Source organism: Lissotriton vulgaris, chromosome 11 (assembly GCF_964263255.1).
Source record: "Lissotriton vulgaris chromosome 11, aLisVul1.2, whole genome shotgun sequence".
NCBI classification, from domain to species: Eukaryota; Metazoa; Chordata; class Amphibia; order Caudata; family Salamandridae; genus Lissotriton; species Lissotriton vulgaris.
In genome coordinates this window covers 44320071-44336852 of record NC_141699.1, presented here as the reverse complement: position 1 = coordinate 44336852, position 16782 = coordinate 44320071, and the positions used below count along the sequence as shown (strand labels likewise).

At 46.6% G+C, this 16782-nt stretch overlaps 1 protein-coding gene across 2 annotated transcripts in view; it reads right to left on the bottom strand.

Moving 5' to 3' along the window:
* Window positions 1–16782, bottom strand: part of SCARB1 (scavenger receptor class B member 1) — a 549841-nt gene that overhangs the window by 109663 nt on the left and 423396 nt on the right. For both annotated transcript variants that reach the window (XM_086942688.1, XM_086942687.1), the window contains exon 9: window positions 14429–14502. In XM_086942688.1, coding sequence (XP_086798814.1) covers window positions 14429–14502 — 74 coding nt within the window. The remainder of the gene's footprint in view (window positions 1–14428; window positions 14503–16782) is intronic.

Sequence of the window (16782 nt, the reverse complement as noted above, 5' to 3'; positions counted from 1 at the left end):
ATTTTGCGAGGACAAAGAACCTTCAGCCTCGCTACATCGGCCCCTTCCAGGTCCTACTGGCAACGAGGACAGCTGTACGTGTCGCTGGCCGTAAACATTGGATTCACGCCTCTCATGTAAAGCGTGTTCCTTTGCCGCTGCCTTACGACGACTGGGTGAAGAAGGGAATTGGTGCCTCCGAAGCTGAAACAACTCCGAAATTTGTCCCTTTCAGCGATGCCGATTTGATTACTGACACTTTGAAACTTGACTCTCCTCCTGAAAGGACTCCTTTGAACACTGAACATTTGTCTCCAGCATCACAAGAAACTTTGCTATCTGCGAACTTAAACTCTGCAACAGCTGCTAGTAATACACTATTTTCCGATCAGACAGTACCAGCGAAGAAAAGATACAACCTTAGAAGCCATAAAAAGGACAAATAAAGCAGGCAACTGCATACTGTGATTCTGATATATTTATATATATATTGAACTTTTGCCTTCAGCCAGGAAGTTTGCTATTGTTTATTGTTTTTAAAAATTGCCTTGCCGTCTGGGTAGCCGTAGGGTCGTGGCTGTGTGCCTAGTTTGAATTTGCAGGGGTCTGACACAAGGTCGATCTTTCTGTTGGTTCTGGGAACTCCCAGGGCTGATAGAGGCATTTTCATCTACGTACACATCATCAGTGGTCGCGAGCGGATTGTAGAAGATGGAGCTTCCTGCGCTGCAACGAAAGAATGTGATTTACGTTCGCAGAAACAGACTTAATAGAATTCTTCACAGCAAATGTTTCTTGATACAATGTGCCGTTACATTTTTGATTGTTTTAGCAACATTGGTGGGTGGAATCGTCTTTAGCATAAATTTGATTTTTGTGCCAGTTTCTACAGTACCTCCCCTTGATCCTGCTATTTCTACTGTTTCCTCTATACACTCTTTTCACTCGTTTCCGGAACATGAGCAAGCCAGACGCTCAGAATTCATCAACAACACTTTTGTACAGCTCTTGCACCAACACCAACTGGTAGTTAACACTACAGACTGCTGGGTATGTGGCTTGATACCTCACACTATGGATAAAGGTATTCCATATCTGGTTTTGCCTTACAGCTATAATGGATCATTTCAGGCCTTCCAAACCATCTTTGCTTATGCCCTTGAAACCTATCCTCCACGTCCACCACGTTCCACTAAATATAACTCTGCTAACAAAGCCTTAGTCCAGGGAATTATTGACATGGTCAAGGACGTCAATAATACTCCATCATACCCTAGAGACGAATTGCGAGTATATTTAAGTTGGAATACTTCAGAGTATCGCCTTAGTTTAGGAGAAAGCAAGCGTAAAAGCTCAACTCCAATCTGGGTCGTACCTCACCGAGGTCAGGTCTGTTTGCAAGGTAATGGGAGAAATCCGAGAGCTCAGCTAGGGAGGAGTGAGTGCGTAGAGACTTATGTGTTTCCAGCTAACTCTTCCCCTGCCTTTCTTACTGCCAGGGGTACCTATTTCATTTGTCGAGACAGAGCTTATACATGGTTGCCTGCCGACTTCTCAGGATCATGTTATATTGCTCGATTATTGCCTCCGACATACACTGCTTCACCTGATTACCACAGAACAAGAGTAGCGAGAGGTGTCTTCAGCAAGGAAGATACCGCTGGTCAGGAAGCTGGAGACTTCTTCAAAGGCTTCCTTCCGTTCTGGGGACCTATGGCCAATAGTAGAAACATACGTCAGCTAACACGGGTAGTTGAATCTACTATTACTGAAACTGCTGGTGCCCTTAGCAATCTGACAGCTGAGCTTCAGGCGGATAGGCTCATGACGTTGCAGAACCGTATGGTTCTAGACGTTATACTTGCAGATCGAGGTGGGGTATGCAGAATGATCCAATCGAGCTGCTGTGTCTTTATTCCTAATAATGCTCCAACAGTCTACGAGGCGATCTCTAAGTTGCACAAGATTTCGGACTCCATTCATGTAGACAAGGGAAACTGGTCCTTCATGGAGTGGTTTTGGACTCTGATCTCAGCGTGGGGATGGAAAGTTCTAATGGTCATTGGTGTCATCCTAGTATTCCTATTCTCATGTTGTCTGATTATCCAGTGTGGTCCTGCTCTGTGTAGTCTTTGTGCTACGACTTGTCTCAGAAAACCACCTGCGTTTGGAGAAAAGACACGAGAAAGGATGATGATACAACAACATGTCACTGACCTGATGAGCATAGAACTAGATTCTGACATAGACTGAGTAATTGCCTATGTAAGGGCAAAAGGAGGGTCTGAGGTTCCGTGACGGTTCCGTGACGACTTGAACCCGTGTTTTTCAAGTTTGTCGGAAATACATAATATTGGTATCAGTGAACCGCAAATGATCCATTTAGTATATCCTAGTGTTTTCGCTACGCTACGAGCAAGAGCACTCCTTCCATTGACATATTTCTGATATACCCACGGCATCCATCTTAGATCATGGCCGCCATTTTGTGTTTCCTTGCCCTCACATATGCAATAGCCTCTGATCATTTCATTCACTCCACTTCGATTAAGGACACGTAGCCTTAGCCGGAGATTCACCTCTTACATGACACGTGCACCTTAAACCAGATCACGCTGTAGCTGCATGACTCGACAAAGGCTGCCTCCTCTGCCCGAGGCCAGTCTTGCCAAACTGGTCTTCGTGTCCATTGTACCTGATCATGATTAGGCGGCCGAAGTCGGTAGCCTTGCCCATTTACGACCCACAAACATCCCTTATCCCACTTTTCTATCTTCCACACCTGGCTCTGTTTCTTTCTTTCTGAATCTTTATTAGGGGGAGGTAACGAACTTTACGATGAGGCGGTCCGGGTCCTGAATGCAATATTGACAGGGGATTGTGATGAACTAGTGGGAACCCCTCTTCGTAGATGTTTGGTATCAGATTTTATCGACGGTTCCTGTGTAACGTCAAATATTTATTGTTTAGAGACACAAAGGTTTGGGAATGTACCGACATGTGAAATATTTGCCTAGAGCACAATTTTTAGTATATAAGGAGCAACCCACTTTGTACAAATCGAACAGGCTCCTAGTTTCTGCCCGTGCGTAGATTCTGTGACTTCTGTGTCCCTGCAGTAATAAACCTTTGGTCTTTGACGCCACCATCGAGAAGCCCGTGTTTCTGTTCATTTGTGCACCAAGGCAGGTGGAACTCCGGGGTCTTTGGGTGTTGTACCCTGACACCTCTGGACGGAACCAAAAAGTCCAGAACTCCAAGCTTCGATCTCTTCTTAGTCGGATTCTTCACCAAGGCTATCTGGAGTGTGTTGGATGCTTTGGCGCTGCATCTCTCGTCGTCAATCCAACCGATCGCGTAGATTCTTCTTGGACTGAAACAACTTACAAGCGTTGCAGCCTTCCTTCTTGTGCTCCGGAGAGAAGCACAAGTTACAAACTTGATGTAGATTGGTGCAAGGGTACTTGGCGTGGCACCCAGGACAGAATTGGAATGGAGTCCGTTATATCGGCAGAAGGCTGGCCCAACGTGGCAAGGCCCGTAGGCCATCCACAAGGTTTTCAATTTGAAAATGGAGAGTTTGTTGATTGATCTGATACGCGGAAAACAGGGAAACATGTACGGAAACAATACAGACAAGGGTAGAGTGGATTGCGCACCGAAGGGAACCCAAAGAACAGTTTTGAAGCAGAGCGCAGCAATAGACGTCTGAACACGATGGCGGAAAAGAACAATCTAACAATGGAGTCAATGCCCATATCCACCATCACCGAAAGGAGGAGTCACCTAACCTTGTGACTGGAAAGACTTCTTCGAAGAAAAACAACTTGCAAACATATAGACCCAACACTAGATGGCAGGAGTATGCAAAGCATGTGTAACTATAGCACACATGCCTTGAACACAAGCTTAACAGGCGTTTTACTACCAGGACATGTAACACTTTACAGTGCATGTCCTACTTTTGAAATCCCCTGCATCCTGCCCTCTGGGCTGTGCAGGGCCTACCCTAGGGGTGGCATACGTATTAAAAAGGAAGGCCGGGGCCTGGCAAAAGATGTATATTGCCAGGTTGACATGGCATGTTAAGACTGCACACACAGGCTCTGCAACGGCAGGCCTTAGACACGTTCAAAGGGCTACGTAAGAGCATGGCACAATGAGTGCTGTAGGCCCACTAGTAGCATTTAGTGGAAAGGCACTGGGTACATAGAGTACTACTTTACTAGGGACTTCAAAGTAAATTGACTATGCCCATTGGGTACAAGTCAATTCTACCATGTTTTAAGGAGAGAGCAGAAGCACTTTAGCAGTGGTAACGTGCACAGCATCTTAAGGCAAGCAACGAGGAATTCAGTAAAAGCAAAATAGCAGGAAGAAGGCAAAACCTTTGAGGGTGACCGTTCAGAGAAGGCCAGGTCCAACAGTGGGTATCATTAAAGGGTGATGCAACTTTGAGTAAAACGATGAGGGTCAGTGTGCAGCACAATCCTATCCTGTGAATTTGGGTACATTGTTCCTCAACTGATAAGCCTTTAAGTTCATGTATTCTTCTAGAAAAAGTAATGGTCAACAGAAAAACGTTCTTCCAAGTCTGAAAGTGCAACAGGCATGAGCGGAGCGGCTCCAAGGGGCCCCATGAGTGGAGTGAAGACAACTAAGGTCTCACGAGGGAGCGGTGGCAACCTAGGCAGGAGCAACCTTTGAAGATTTCCCATACATGCTTCAATAACAGGAAGCTTCAAAATGGACGGATGATTTCTAATCTGCAGATATGTAGCAAACGCTTCAAATGTATTTGTACGGAGGAACAGGCAAGGACAGACTTTTTAACATGTAACAGGCAGCAAACGATGCGTTGATGTGTTGATGTAAAAGGTGGATTGTAACAGCACATGTCAACAAGTTTCCTTATTGTTGCCCAACAGGTGACAGTAGTTGTTGTGCAGCTTCATAAAGAATTTGAATGTTTCTCTCCCTGGTGCAAATACCAAAATTCTAAAATTTTAGGTGTAGGAGAGTGGGGTCTGCAATCCTATGGTCACCCCCGATTTTTGCGTTTTTGCTTCACTGGTTTACGACTTTCCCTGGCTGTGGGCCTGCTAATAAGACCCACAGCCTAGCTGTCTCTCTCTAAATTGACAACCATGTACCTTAGGTGCATATCTAATTGGATACTGAGTCACCTTATCAGTCCCTGTACAGTGTACCCTAGGTACCCAGGGCATAGGTGCACTCAGGGCCTACCAGGGGCTGCAGCATGTATTATGCCACCCCTGGCTGGCCATCCAAATCTGACACAACTGGCTGATCAATCAGCTGGGGCAAGGTAGTGTAATCGCCCTTTGTTTTAGATATAGTATCCCTATATCTAACCCTAAAATGGACACATATCCTCCTATCAGTCACTCTATGGCAGGCCTTATCAATCCTGAAGGCAGAGTGCTTGGAATTATGTGAGATGGTGCTCTAGCATGAGCTGAGCCTGTCTGCAGCTTTCGGAACCAAGTCCTTTAGCTGTTTCCATGATAACGCTATACCATATACACTTAAGTGCATCATAATCCTCGCGGTTATTGCTAACTTTGGTATAGCATTATCAAAACATGTTGAGTAAGATGTCATACGAATTGGAATACTACCCACTCGCCAATTCTGGCGACGGGGGTAGCATTCCACCCTTCTGGAGGGACACGACATGTATGTAACTGTGAACCCCGGTTAAAGTTAACTCGAGCCTCAGCATCACAAAATGGATGCTGCCACCACAGACACAAGTCTGACTTCCTGCTGCTGGGATTCCTTCCAGCGAGGGAGGCTTGGACAAAGGGTTTCCTGCCTTGGGAGGTGCTAGCACCACCCCAGACAGGATTTTGTGTATTAGGTAGGACAGGGCTGAAAGGAATGACACATGCCTGGGGCACACAAGGTGTCCCTGTGCATACACTGGTCTAAACCAGTTCCTGGGACTCTCCAGCCCCAGCTCTGGCGCAAGACCGGACAAAGGATAGGGGGTGTAACCACCCCCTTTCCTGGTCCCACCCAGAGGAGGGACCTAGTCATAGTACAGCCCCCTTTAGCAGGATAAAGGTAGGAGCTGGTCCCATTCCAAATTAGATTATCCTGAACAACTTTAGAAGAAGAAACTCTGGACTTCGACGTTCTGCTCCACAGAAGACTGAAGAAATCTCCCTTGTGGGCAAGGAGTGTCCACCCTGCACAAGCAGGCACCATCAGCGTCCAGCGGCTTCCCTTTGTCGTCTTCCCTCGAGGATCCAAACTTCAGAGCCCGACGAGACCCGGATTCCCAGACCTCTCCGACCTCTACCTACATCTGCAGCACAGCTGAGATCCGTGGGTGCGACGAGACACGTGGGACCGGCCATCTTGAAAGAAGCAGCACTTCGCTCCAGCACGACTTCTGAGGTAACCTCGTCCAAGTGCTTTGGGGATTGTGAAGCCCCGACCCCGAGCAGCTCCTGCACCGAACACCAGCCCTCCAGCATCCACAAGATCTGCGTGGGGCCCTTCTGCCTGTTTGCTGCTCGACGTGTTGTCTGGTCACTTGCCGGCTGGCTAGTGACCTCCTAGACGACGAACCTTGAAATCTTCACTGCTGGCCTGGTTGCTCCAGACTGGCCCTTGCTCCCTTCCAAAAGAGGAGCACCCCGGACCCTCCTGGTCCACTCCAGATGCCGTTTCCACTCACCGCGTGGGTTGCCTTTGCCAAGGCCTGTTGACTCCGAATCCGAAGCCGACACCGCCGACTGCTTTCAGGTTCTTCTCTTCACTGATCCACCCTTGGATCACACCGGACACCTTCCTCCTGATCGCCTGCAGCATCTTTTCTTCCAGGCTCCATAGACTTCAACGCCGGAACCCGACACAACTTGGCACCTATGCACCCGCAGCCTGTGGGTGAGGTAACACAAACATTTCGGTGCTCAAGGGTAGCTTGACTCTCCTAGTGTCCAGTTCCACAGTCGTTTTAGTTCTACCTAGTCAGGATTGTCCGTACTCACCTTTTTCTTGAACTGTACTGTCCATAGACACTGTCACGCATCTCGCGTGTGAGTTCACACTCTGCACACGCGTTCCGTGGGCCTCCTATTACCTACTTAGAATCCCACCACTGCCACCAATGTGAGAAGGTGGCCTGATATATGATGCTCACTAGTTCTAGTGATCACCTTGTATCAGTCCAAACAACCCTTATAGTGATTGGTTGTAAAGTCAACCTTATAGACCAGCTATCCTAGTGGTAGCATGGACAAAGCAGTCTTAGGCTAAACTCTTTTGGCATGTGAAGCCAGCTGTTTTACCACATATAACCCCTTGAATACCAAGTGAAAGGACACCACACAGGTTGTTATGAAAATAAACAAGATGTTTATTAACTAACATACACCTCTAAGGTGTAGGTTAGTTAATAAATATCTTGTATTAACAAACATACACCTCTAAGGTGTATGTTAGTTAATAAACATCTTGTTTATTTTCATAACAACCTGTGTGGTGTCCTTTCATTTGTTATTCAAGGGGTTATATGTGGTAAAACAGCTGGCTTCACATGCCAAAAGAGTTTAGCCTAAGACTGCTTTGTCCATGCTACCACTAGGATAGCTGGTCTATAACTTCACAACCAATCACCATAAGGGTTGTTTGGACTGATACAAGGTGATCACTAGAACTAGTGAGCATCCTATATCAGGCCAACTTCTCACATCAGGTGCCAAATCAATTTGATCAACTTAAGTTTGGAATGCGGTTGCAGCTTGTGGTGCTGATTGAGCAGGTTTGGGCAGAATTTCAAGATTGATGTGCCTATGTTGGGCCAATGGGAATTCTCTCCATTGGCGCCTGACACATTTTCAATACTACATTTTGAATTGGTGGCAGTGGCTTAAAACAGTCAGCAAATATCTCTAACCAGCAAATCAACAGAGCTTTCCTCAGGAAATATGGTTGCCTGGATGCAAAGATCTGACATTTTGCCTTCCTGTGTGTGGCAAACAAACTGTGGAGGAATCCCAGTGCTGGAAGCACTGACTGGAGCTGGGAGTTGATCTCCCACTGATGCATTTCCTGGTGTGATCTGCAGAGGACCCTGGGAACGTTTTTGTCCACCGTCAAATACGTTCTTCAAGTAGACGAATCTGAGGCCATAATGCTAAACTGCTTTGATGAGCTCTGACAGTTGTGGAGTGTGAGTACCTACATATTTTTATATGTAATATATTGGTATCATACGGTAAGTCATCGTTATGTGCACCCAAACCTATCATGGAGGCGTCTGTGTCGATGGTCCTCTCTGGATTGCAGATGAGACACAATCTGCCCAGTTAGAAGTTATTCATCCACCACCTGTGGCATCAATGCTGGACCCTGGGATCCACCAGCTCTAGAGCTCCCAGTCTCTGGCTGCTTTTGTGCCTGGACACTTCAGTAAGGGGTAAATGTGCAGTGTGCATTAGAGGCTACAGCAACGCATCGCACTATCACTCCCAGCAGCTCCAGTAGCCTTTTTATGATCAGAGGTTGTCATGTCTCGAAAAGGGAAGTATCCTTTGAAAAGCCACCACACTCTCACTGCTTGGATGCGCCTTTCCTCGTGGTCCCATGAAAACTCTGGGATTATTGTGGTCACAAATGTGATTTTGTGGCATTCAATGAGATACCTGATTTGTGGAGAAGAAAAATAAAATGTTGAGTGTGGATGAGGTATTGGGCACAACTTGTCCGCTTTATAGGCCAGTTACACAAATATGGAAACACAGAAAGTGGCTATGTCTTTTGGGCACAACCTCTAGAACTAGATATTAAGTAAACACTTGCAGAAATGTTTTTATTCTGGACGGTAACACTTAGAATGGATAATAACCCCCACTTACGGAATATCTCAGGTACTATTGATGTGCGTGATGTCTACACACGTGAAAGTATCCGTGTTTCAAGTCCTGAGGCTCACCACCTTCAAGGGATTGGAGTGGGTGTAGAGATGGAACATCCGCAAGTGAATGATTGGTCTCAGGGTTTAGTTCTTTTGGGGGACTAAGCAGGACAGTGACTTTACTCATTCTCCTTCTTTACTTTTTGGCAATATGTTGGTAGCCCGTGTTTGTGGAAGTGCCTCCTTCTCTTCCATCAAAAGGTTGAGGTGGTCCTTGTGGATCTTCTGAGGATAAGCTGGAAGATTTGTAGGGATGGTGTTAAACTCCAGACAGTAGCCTTGAGCGGTGGAGGACAATAGCCACTCATCTGAGGCCATGTCCCCCCCATTGAGGAAGATATTGCTTCAGTCGTGACTCAACAGGTGTTTGGTTGTTAGTAGGGAAGAGGTGTTGAGGACGATGAAAGCAAGGTCACTGCTTGGTGGCAGAGTTGTCTTTTTTTTGGGCATCGCTACCCCTGGAAGAGCTGTGGCCATGAAGTGCCCTTGCTTATCTTGCTGCTGGCCACCTGGAAAGGACTGTGGCTGATAAGGTGGTTCTGACTTCATTGCCTCTGGCGTTTGAAATGGGACGTATTTCTGTTCCCTGAAGGCCCGTCCTTGTTGGTGGTGCTTGAGGACACCATACAACCATTTACCGTGTAGCTGTCTAGCATTCAATCAACCTGTGGACCAAACATATGTTGTCCATGAGACGGCGGCATATTCAAGTTCTGCTGGACCTCAAAGCGGAATCCTGAACTTCGCCCTTAATTCTCATTAATGGAGGAGTGCTGGCAAGTCGCAGATAGATGCATGGTTAGAATCTTTGTTATTTACTTACATTTTGGGCTTTCAGGTGACAGAATAGTTCCTACAATTTAACATAAATGCACTAATGGCATTGTTTTGCTACTGTGTGTTTTGCAAGCATATATTCAGACTGCAGGCCGTTTGCTAATGCTTGTTTATATGCTGCTGTTGTTCTGTTAGAAAGAGGACTTCAAGGCCCTTTAATGACGCCCCTCTGCCACTTATGCAGTTGTCCTCTATATGCATACATATATTTTCATGATATTTTAATATAACCGCAGAAATCTCTTTCACAAACCCTTTTTGCTAGATCATAGGGATGAAAGGACAGTGCTGCTCCATAGGCTGCCATTGTATGAATTATAAATAGAGGCTGTGTCTTTAAGAACCCAGGGCCACCAGCATCCCATCATGCTGAGCAGGGGCAGTTGCTTTAGTTCTTTCTGAGGCGTTGCATGATGAAATCGAGGTCCCATGATTACTTCTGTCCACTCCACTGGGGAGGAGGGAGGGTTGCCGAATGGGAATTCCCCTACGAGAGAACTGGAATTACAGGAAAGAAACTCTTCCTTCTCTTGTAGAGGATTTCCATTTATAGTCATAAGCACTGAATAGAGAAGCAAGCCCATCCCTACTTAGGGCGGTGCAGAATGAATTAAGGTAGACCTCTTGAGCAACTAGATTCCTAAGGGAGGTTTGTCCTACCCGAGTGTCTGCTTTAGCATAAGAGTCTAGGCAATAATGTTTGGTAAATGTATGGACAGATCTCCACATGGCTGATTTACAAATATTCGGAATAGGGGCATTGCTCAATAAAGCAGTAGTAGCCGCTTTAGGTTTAGCTGATAGTGTCTGCTTAGCTTTTTGGTACCAATAAAGGATGCAGGAACTGATCCATCGGGAGATAGATTGCTAGGGAGTAGCTAAACTCGGATGGACCAGACCATAGTTGACTTTTGGTTCGATCTGTGGATGTTCCTTTTCTTATCAAGATAGAATTTCAAAACTCTCCTCACATCCAGGGAATGAAGAGTTCTTTCAGCTGGAGTAGTAATTTCGGGTGAGTCCTCATGACCACTTTGCTAGAGTGGAAGACTGTGTATGGTTCGGGAGTACAAAGTGCTTGGATCTCGCGGACCCTGAGAGCTGATGTTATTGCTACACAGAAAGCTGTCTTGCAAGTAGGAGCATAACGAAACTGGAGGGGGCCCCCATTCAAAGTACATGAAGGGGCCCACCTTCAGGACTCACTCAGGAGCTCTCAGACCGGGTTACTGTGCTGAGGGCCCCCCCTGGAGCTCGGGCCCCTTCACACTGTGGGGGCCTTTGTTTGGCTAATGCTTCCATGAAAAGTGTTGCAGGAAGGTTTTGTGTGATGGTTCAAATGGATCCTGCATAAGACATGAAAGTAATATGTTAAACTCCAAGGGAAAACCTTCTTGAACCCTTCTAGAAAATCCTTGAGTATAGGGATTTTACAAATAAAGAGGCTTGTGAAGGACTTTTTCTGTAGGCAGTAAGAGCTGCGAGGTGAATCTGAATTGAAAGTCAGATTTTGCCAAATGGAGTAAGTACGGAAGAATGACATCTTCCTGGCAAGACATAGGGTCTACGTTCTTAGAGGAGCACCATATGTAAACTCTCTTCCATTTGAAGGCATATGAGGAACATGTTGAAGGCCACTCAGCCTTTTTTGAGGATGCCCATGCAGTCTTGCGGCAGATTCAAGTGTCCGTACTGCAATAGCTCAGGAGCCATGAGGCTCAATTCAAAGAGGAGAGATTGGGGAGTACCATCTGGCCTCCAGGTATTGTTAGCACGTCTGGTCTGCATTGCAGCTTGAGATGTGGATGGACGGACAAGTGAAGGAGGTCCGTGATCCGCCACTGACGAGGCCACTTTGGAGCTATGAGGATCATCTTGATTCTCGATTGAGACAACCTGACCATCTCTCCTTCAGGAAACAACTCAAGACCTGGCTGTTCGGGCAATAGCGACTCCCCCCCCCCTCCCCCTCCCAGCGCCTTGAGACCCTTACGGGTGAGTAGCGCGCTTTACAAGTTTGACTGATTGATTGATTGATTGATTTGGACTGTTAGGATCAGGGGAATCGATGGAAGAACGTAGAGAAATTTGCCGGACCAGTTGATCCATCAGGCATTCCCCAGTGTCCCTGGCTGGAAGTACCTGGGGGTGAAGCTTCAGCATTTTCTGTTTCCCACGGTGGCGAACAAGTCGATGGCCGAGTTTCCCACAGTTCCAAGATATTTTTGGATGACTTCGTTGTTTAGGACCCACTGGTGGTTTTTTTGAGGAGACTGCTGAGGGAGTCTGCTTGAGCATTTTGGACACCTGGAAGGTGAGCTGCTGTGATCGTGAAGTCCTTGGCTAGAAGCCATTTTCAGATTGTTTGGGCCTCGTGTGACAACGGCCTGGATCTCATCCCTCCCTGCTTGTTGAGGCAGCACATGGTTGTTGAATTGTCCGTCTGAACAAGCAGGGAGTGGGATCTGAACGACGGATGAAACGCCCTCAGCGCTAGATGGACTATGCACAGCTCGAGGAGATTGATATGGTATGTCGATTCTCTCTGCGACCTCCTGCTTTGGATTTGGAGGTGATCCATGTGGGCTCCCCATCCAGTAGTGAAGCATCTGTGACTATGGTTTGAGGGGGGACCTCCTGATGAAATGGTGTACCTCGAAATAAGTGGATTGGAGAGCAGCACCATTTCAGGTATAGATTCGCATGAAGTGATAGTGGTATCCGCTCAACCCAGCATTGGCATTCCAGTATTCCCTGCCCATGGTTCATTCCAGTATTTACCACTTGTGGTTCAGTCCAGCATTGTGCATGCCAGTATTCACTGTTCATGGTTCATCACGGTATTGTGCATCCTAGTATTTCACGGCTCAGGCTTCATCTCAGTGTTGCACTTTCTAGTATTCCCCACTCACAGTTCATCCTCGTATTGTGCATACCAGCATTTCATGCACCATGTTTCATCCCAGTATTGAGCATTCCAGTATTCTCTGCTCATGGTTCATTCCAGTATTGTGCATTCCTATATTCACTGCTCATGGTTCATCACAGTATTGTGCATTCTAGTATTTCACTGCTCAGGTTTCATCCTCGTATTGTGCATGCCAGTATTTCGTGCCACATGTTTCATCCCAGTATTGAGCATTCCAGCATTGCCCACTCAAGGTTCATCCCAGTATTGTGCATTCCTTTCTAGTATTCCCAGCTCATGGTTCATCCTAGTATTCTGCATTCCAGTAATTCACGCTCCTGTTTCATCCCAGTATTGAGCATTCCAGTACTCCCCGCTCATGATCCATCTCAGATGTGGGCATTCCAGTATTGCCCGCTCGCGGTTTGTCCCACTATTGAGATTTCCAATAATAAATGCTAACGGTCTTGTGCATTCCAGTATTTCCCACTCGTGGTGCATCCAACTATTGTGTATTCCAGTAATTCAAGCTCATGTTTCATCTCATTATTGTGCATTCCAATACTCCCCGCACATGGTTCGTCCCAGTATTGTGTATTCCAGTACTTCATGCTCATGGTATTATGCATTCTAGTATTTTCAACTCATGTTCCCCCCCCCCCCAGTGTTTTGCATCCTGCTATCTCCCCGCTCATGGTCCCTCCCAGTATTGTGCATCTCGCTATCTCCCCGCTCATGGTCCCTCCCAGTATTGTGCATCTCACTATCTCCCCGCTCATGGTTCATCCCAGTGTTGTGCATCCTGCTACCTCCCGCTCATGGATCCTCCCATTGTTGTGCATCCCGCTATCTCCCCGCTCATGGTTCATCCCAGTGTTGTGCATCCCGCTATCTCCCCGCTCATGGTTCGTCCCAGTATTGTGCATCTCACTATCTCCCCGCTCATGGTTCATCCCAGTGTTGTGCATCCTGCTATCTCCCCGCTCATGGTCCCTCCCAGTGGTGTGCATCCTGCTATCTCCCCTCTCATGGTCCATTCCAGTGTTGTGCTTCCCGCTGTCTCCCTGCTCATGGTTTATCCCAGTGTTGTGCATCCTGCTATCTTCCCGCTCATTGTTCCTCCCATTGTTGTGCATCCCGCTATCTCCCCGCTCATGGTTCATCCCAGTATTGTGCATCGCAATATCTCCCCGCTCACGGTTCATCCCAGTGTTGTGCATCCCGCTATCTCCCCGCTCATGGTTCATTACAGTGTTGTGCATCCCGCTATCTCTCCGCTCATGGTTAGTCCCAGTATTGTGCATCGCAATATCTCCCCGCTCATGTTTCATCCCAGTGTTGTGCATCCCGCTATCTCCCCGCTCATGGTTCATCCCAGTGTTGTGCTTCCTGCTGTCTCCCTGCTCATGGTTCATCCCAATGTTGTGCATCCCGCTATCTCCCCGCTCATGCTCTCACTCTATCATTTCAACAGTAGCAGAAGCAGCCAGGAAGCTCTTAGTCTAAAGGTGATCTGTATGTAAACTCACACACCTGAGGGACACACAAAGAGGAGATACGCGATGTCAGGCGCTACCTAGCCACCAGTTGCTACATGTTGATTGCTTGACTCAGAGGTCAGACTTGGTTCATTGGATCTGGGATTGTATTTACTGTTGGAGGTTCATCAAGGGAGATGAGCAGGATCAGTATTTACTTTTCTATTGGAATAAAAAACCTTCACTTAAAAGTCTGTTAAAAAGGATATTACTTACGCAATTCCGTTCACTTCCTTTATGAACAAGTTCAGCTGCAGTTTGATGGAAACGTTCATGGGAATGCCCGTCAGCTGAAAACAAAAAGAGAATGTTTACCAGATTCTACTGGCCTTTTGACCATCCGCAGATGTATAGTTTATAGAGCGGACAAACATGCTAACAGTGAACAAGATTGGGAAGCAGCCATGGATAGGTCAGCCACACTACCTTAAAACGTCACATATGGTATACTACAATTACCCGTTGCTCACCTCAATGGTCAGCTGCACATTGACCAAACAAACATAAATTATACACACAGAGAGGCAACCACAACCAATCAGTGCAAGTAGTAAATTAAAGGAGCAGGTACATAAATAGTCACAGGTACTGCTTGATGTATTTGGTTTCTTTGATTTATTGCTTTTCTCTGTTTTTCTTTCTTTTGCTCTCAAAATAACGCAGCCAATGCGTTTCACCTTAAAAAAGGCTTCATCAGGGCGTAAGCTTTTATCCTCTCAAAAGCAACAAGGATTTCTCTTCTGTATGTGGACATACGTAGTAGACTCTTTCACCAGTGTTAAAGATATTGACACCACGGTCTCCCTAAACTTCGCATAGAGCAAGGATATGGGCAACGTTACGCCCATTCACGTGTCATCACATCCCCATAGAACTGAAACAAATGAAAAGCGCCTTCGAGTTCGGCGGAGCTGTATTCAGCACCTTCTTCCACACGTTGCTGACTTACCCCACCCACAAGGACTCCCACTGGCCTGGCCTCCCAGAAAGCATCCCGTTCGCGCCCCTGAGCATTAACTACGTAGCCATCTATACCCAAAACACTAACTATGTCGATAAGAAAAAGTATCCTTCAGTCTCCTATGCATCATTTGCAACAGAAACCTAGCTGAAAGGAGAACCCTCCAAGGGAATGATCTGAAAATAAAAAGACATGCCAAGCCCCTGCCTCCGATATCACCTGCTCCTCGCTGAAGATATTCAAGAAAGAACTGAAAACACTCTTTACCTGCTGCTTGACCAGCCTCACCTCTCACTTCTTCCTCTGAGTGACTTGTCTGCTCATTTCTGGCCTCATTATTAAATGGCTAGTGACCCAGCTTTGCCTCTTCAGTATTGGCTGGACATGCTTATGTCATACCATGCGCGGGGGACCACGCAGCAATGGGTGGTGAGCCCTAACCGTGGTGGTTGAGACTGTTTGCCGCTGGTGTCTGTTCTATTTTGGTTCCAGAAACTGGGCCAAGGACAGCCCCTTCCACACTTGACTCTCAGGGTAGCGAGGTGACCTGTCGCAGGCTTCTCAGGGAGCTAGTGTGGGGAACAAGAGCCCAGAACTCAACAGTCAAACAGACACAATAATGTAATTTCTAACAGAGAGCTCATCTTTATTAAAAAGAAAGTACTTTTTATCACATTTGAAAACTAAATAGTACACAATCCTATTAATGCATGATACAGGGCTGTCATAAGTTTCACTTTAACCATGAGGCGCAACAATTCTGCTTCCTTTCCAGGAACCGTCTTCCCTCTCACCTTCCCATTAGACTACGGAGTTGGCAAAGATTAGGTTCAGGTACAGGTTACTCAAACACCCTCACAAGTAGTTCATTTTAAAATCTTTAGAAGCTTTAGTACCAAAAAGTCTCAAGCAGACAGAGCAGATTTACCCCCGCATCTCAGTCTCTCTCGCGTCCAGAGGTGCAGCTGAGCACCATAGTTACCTGTTGGTGATAAGCAGCCATCCAGGCTCTGTCTTAGAAGCGGGTGGACTCCTCCGTAGATTACCTCAGGAGATACTACAAACATTACAATGTTCACAGGACTGAATGTGCGGATTTTAGAAACTGGGTTGATGGTTGACTGGGGCATAACCCTTAGTCGAACAGCAACCACAATCCTAGTTAGGGTAAGGGGCAGGCCTTTGGTCATGCTCAAGTAGTTTGGCAAAGAGCAGTCAGGCTTAACTTAGAGGCAGTGTGTAAAGTATTTGTGCAGCACTTCAAACAGTAAAACAGTGAAAATTACTACACAAAAAGAAACCACACTAAGTTAGAAAAATAGTTCTGACTTCAATAAATAGACCAAGACCAAAACTACAAAAACCCAATAGGTAGAACTTGAGATAATGAATTAATACGTTTTTTGGTAAAAATAGCGCCCAGACACATACCTAGAAAGGATATCAGGTCAAGCCAGACCGGGACAAAAGCACAATGGAGCGTGGGCCGCATATGGGGACCCAGTGAGGTCTGCTGAACAAAAGTACCTTAATCCTGGGTTCATCTACATCAAGGATGAGTGGTACAGTCAAGGCGATGCGTGGGTGCCGATCCATGCAGTGGCGACAA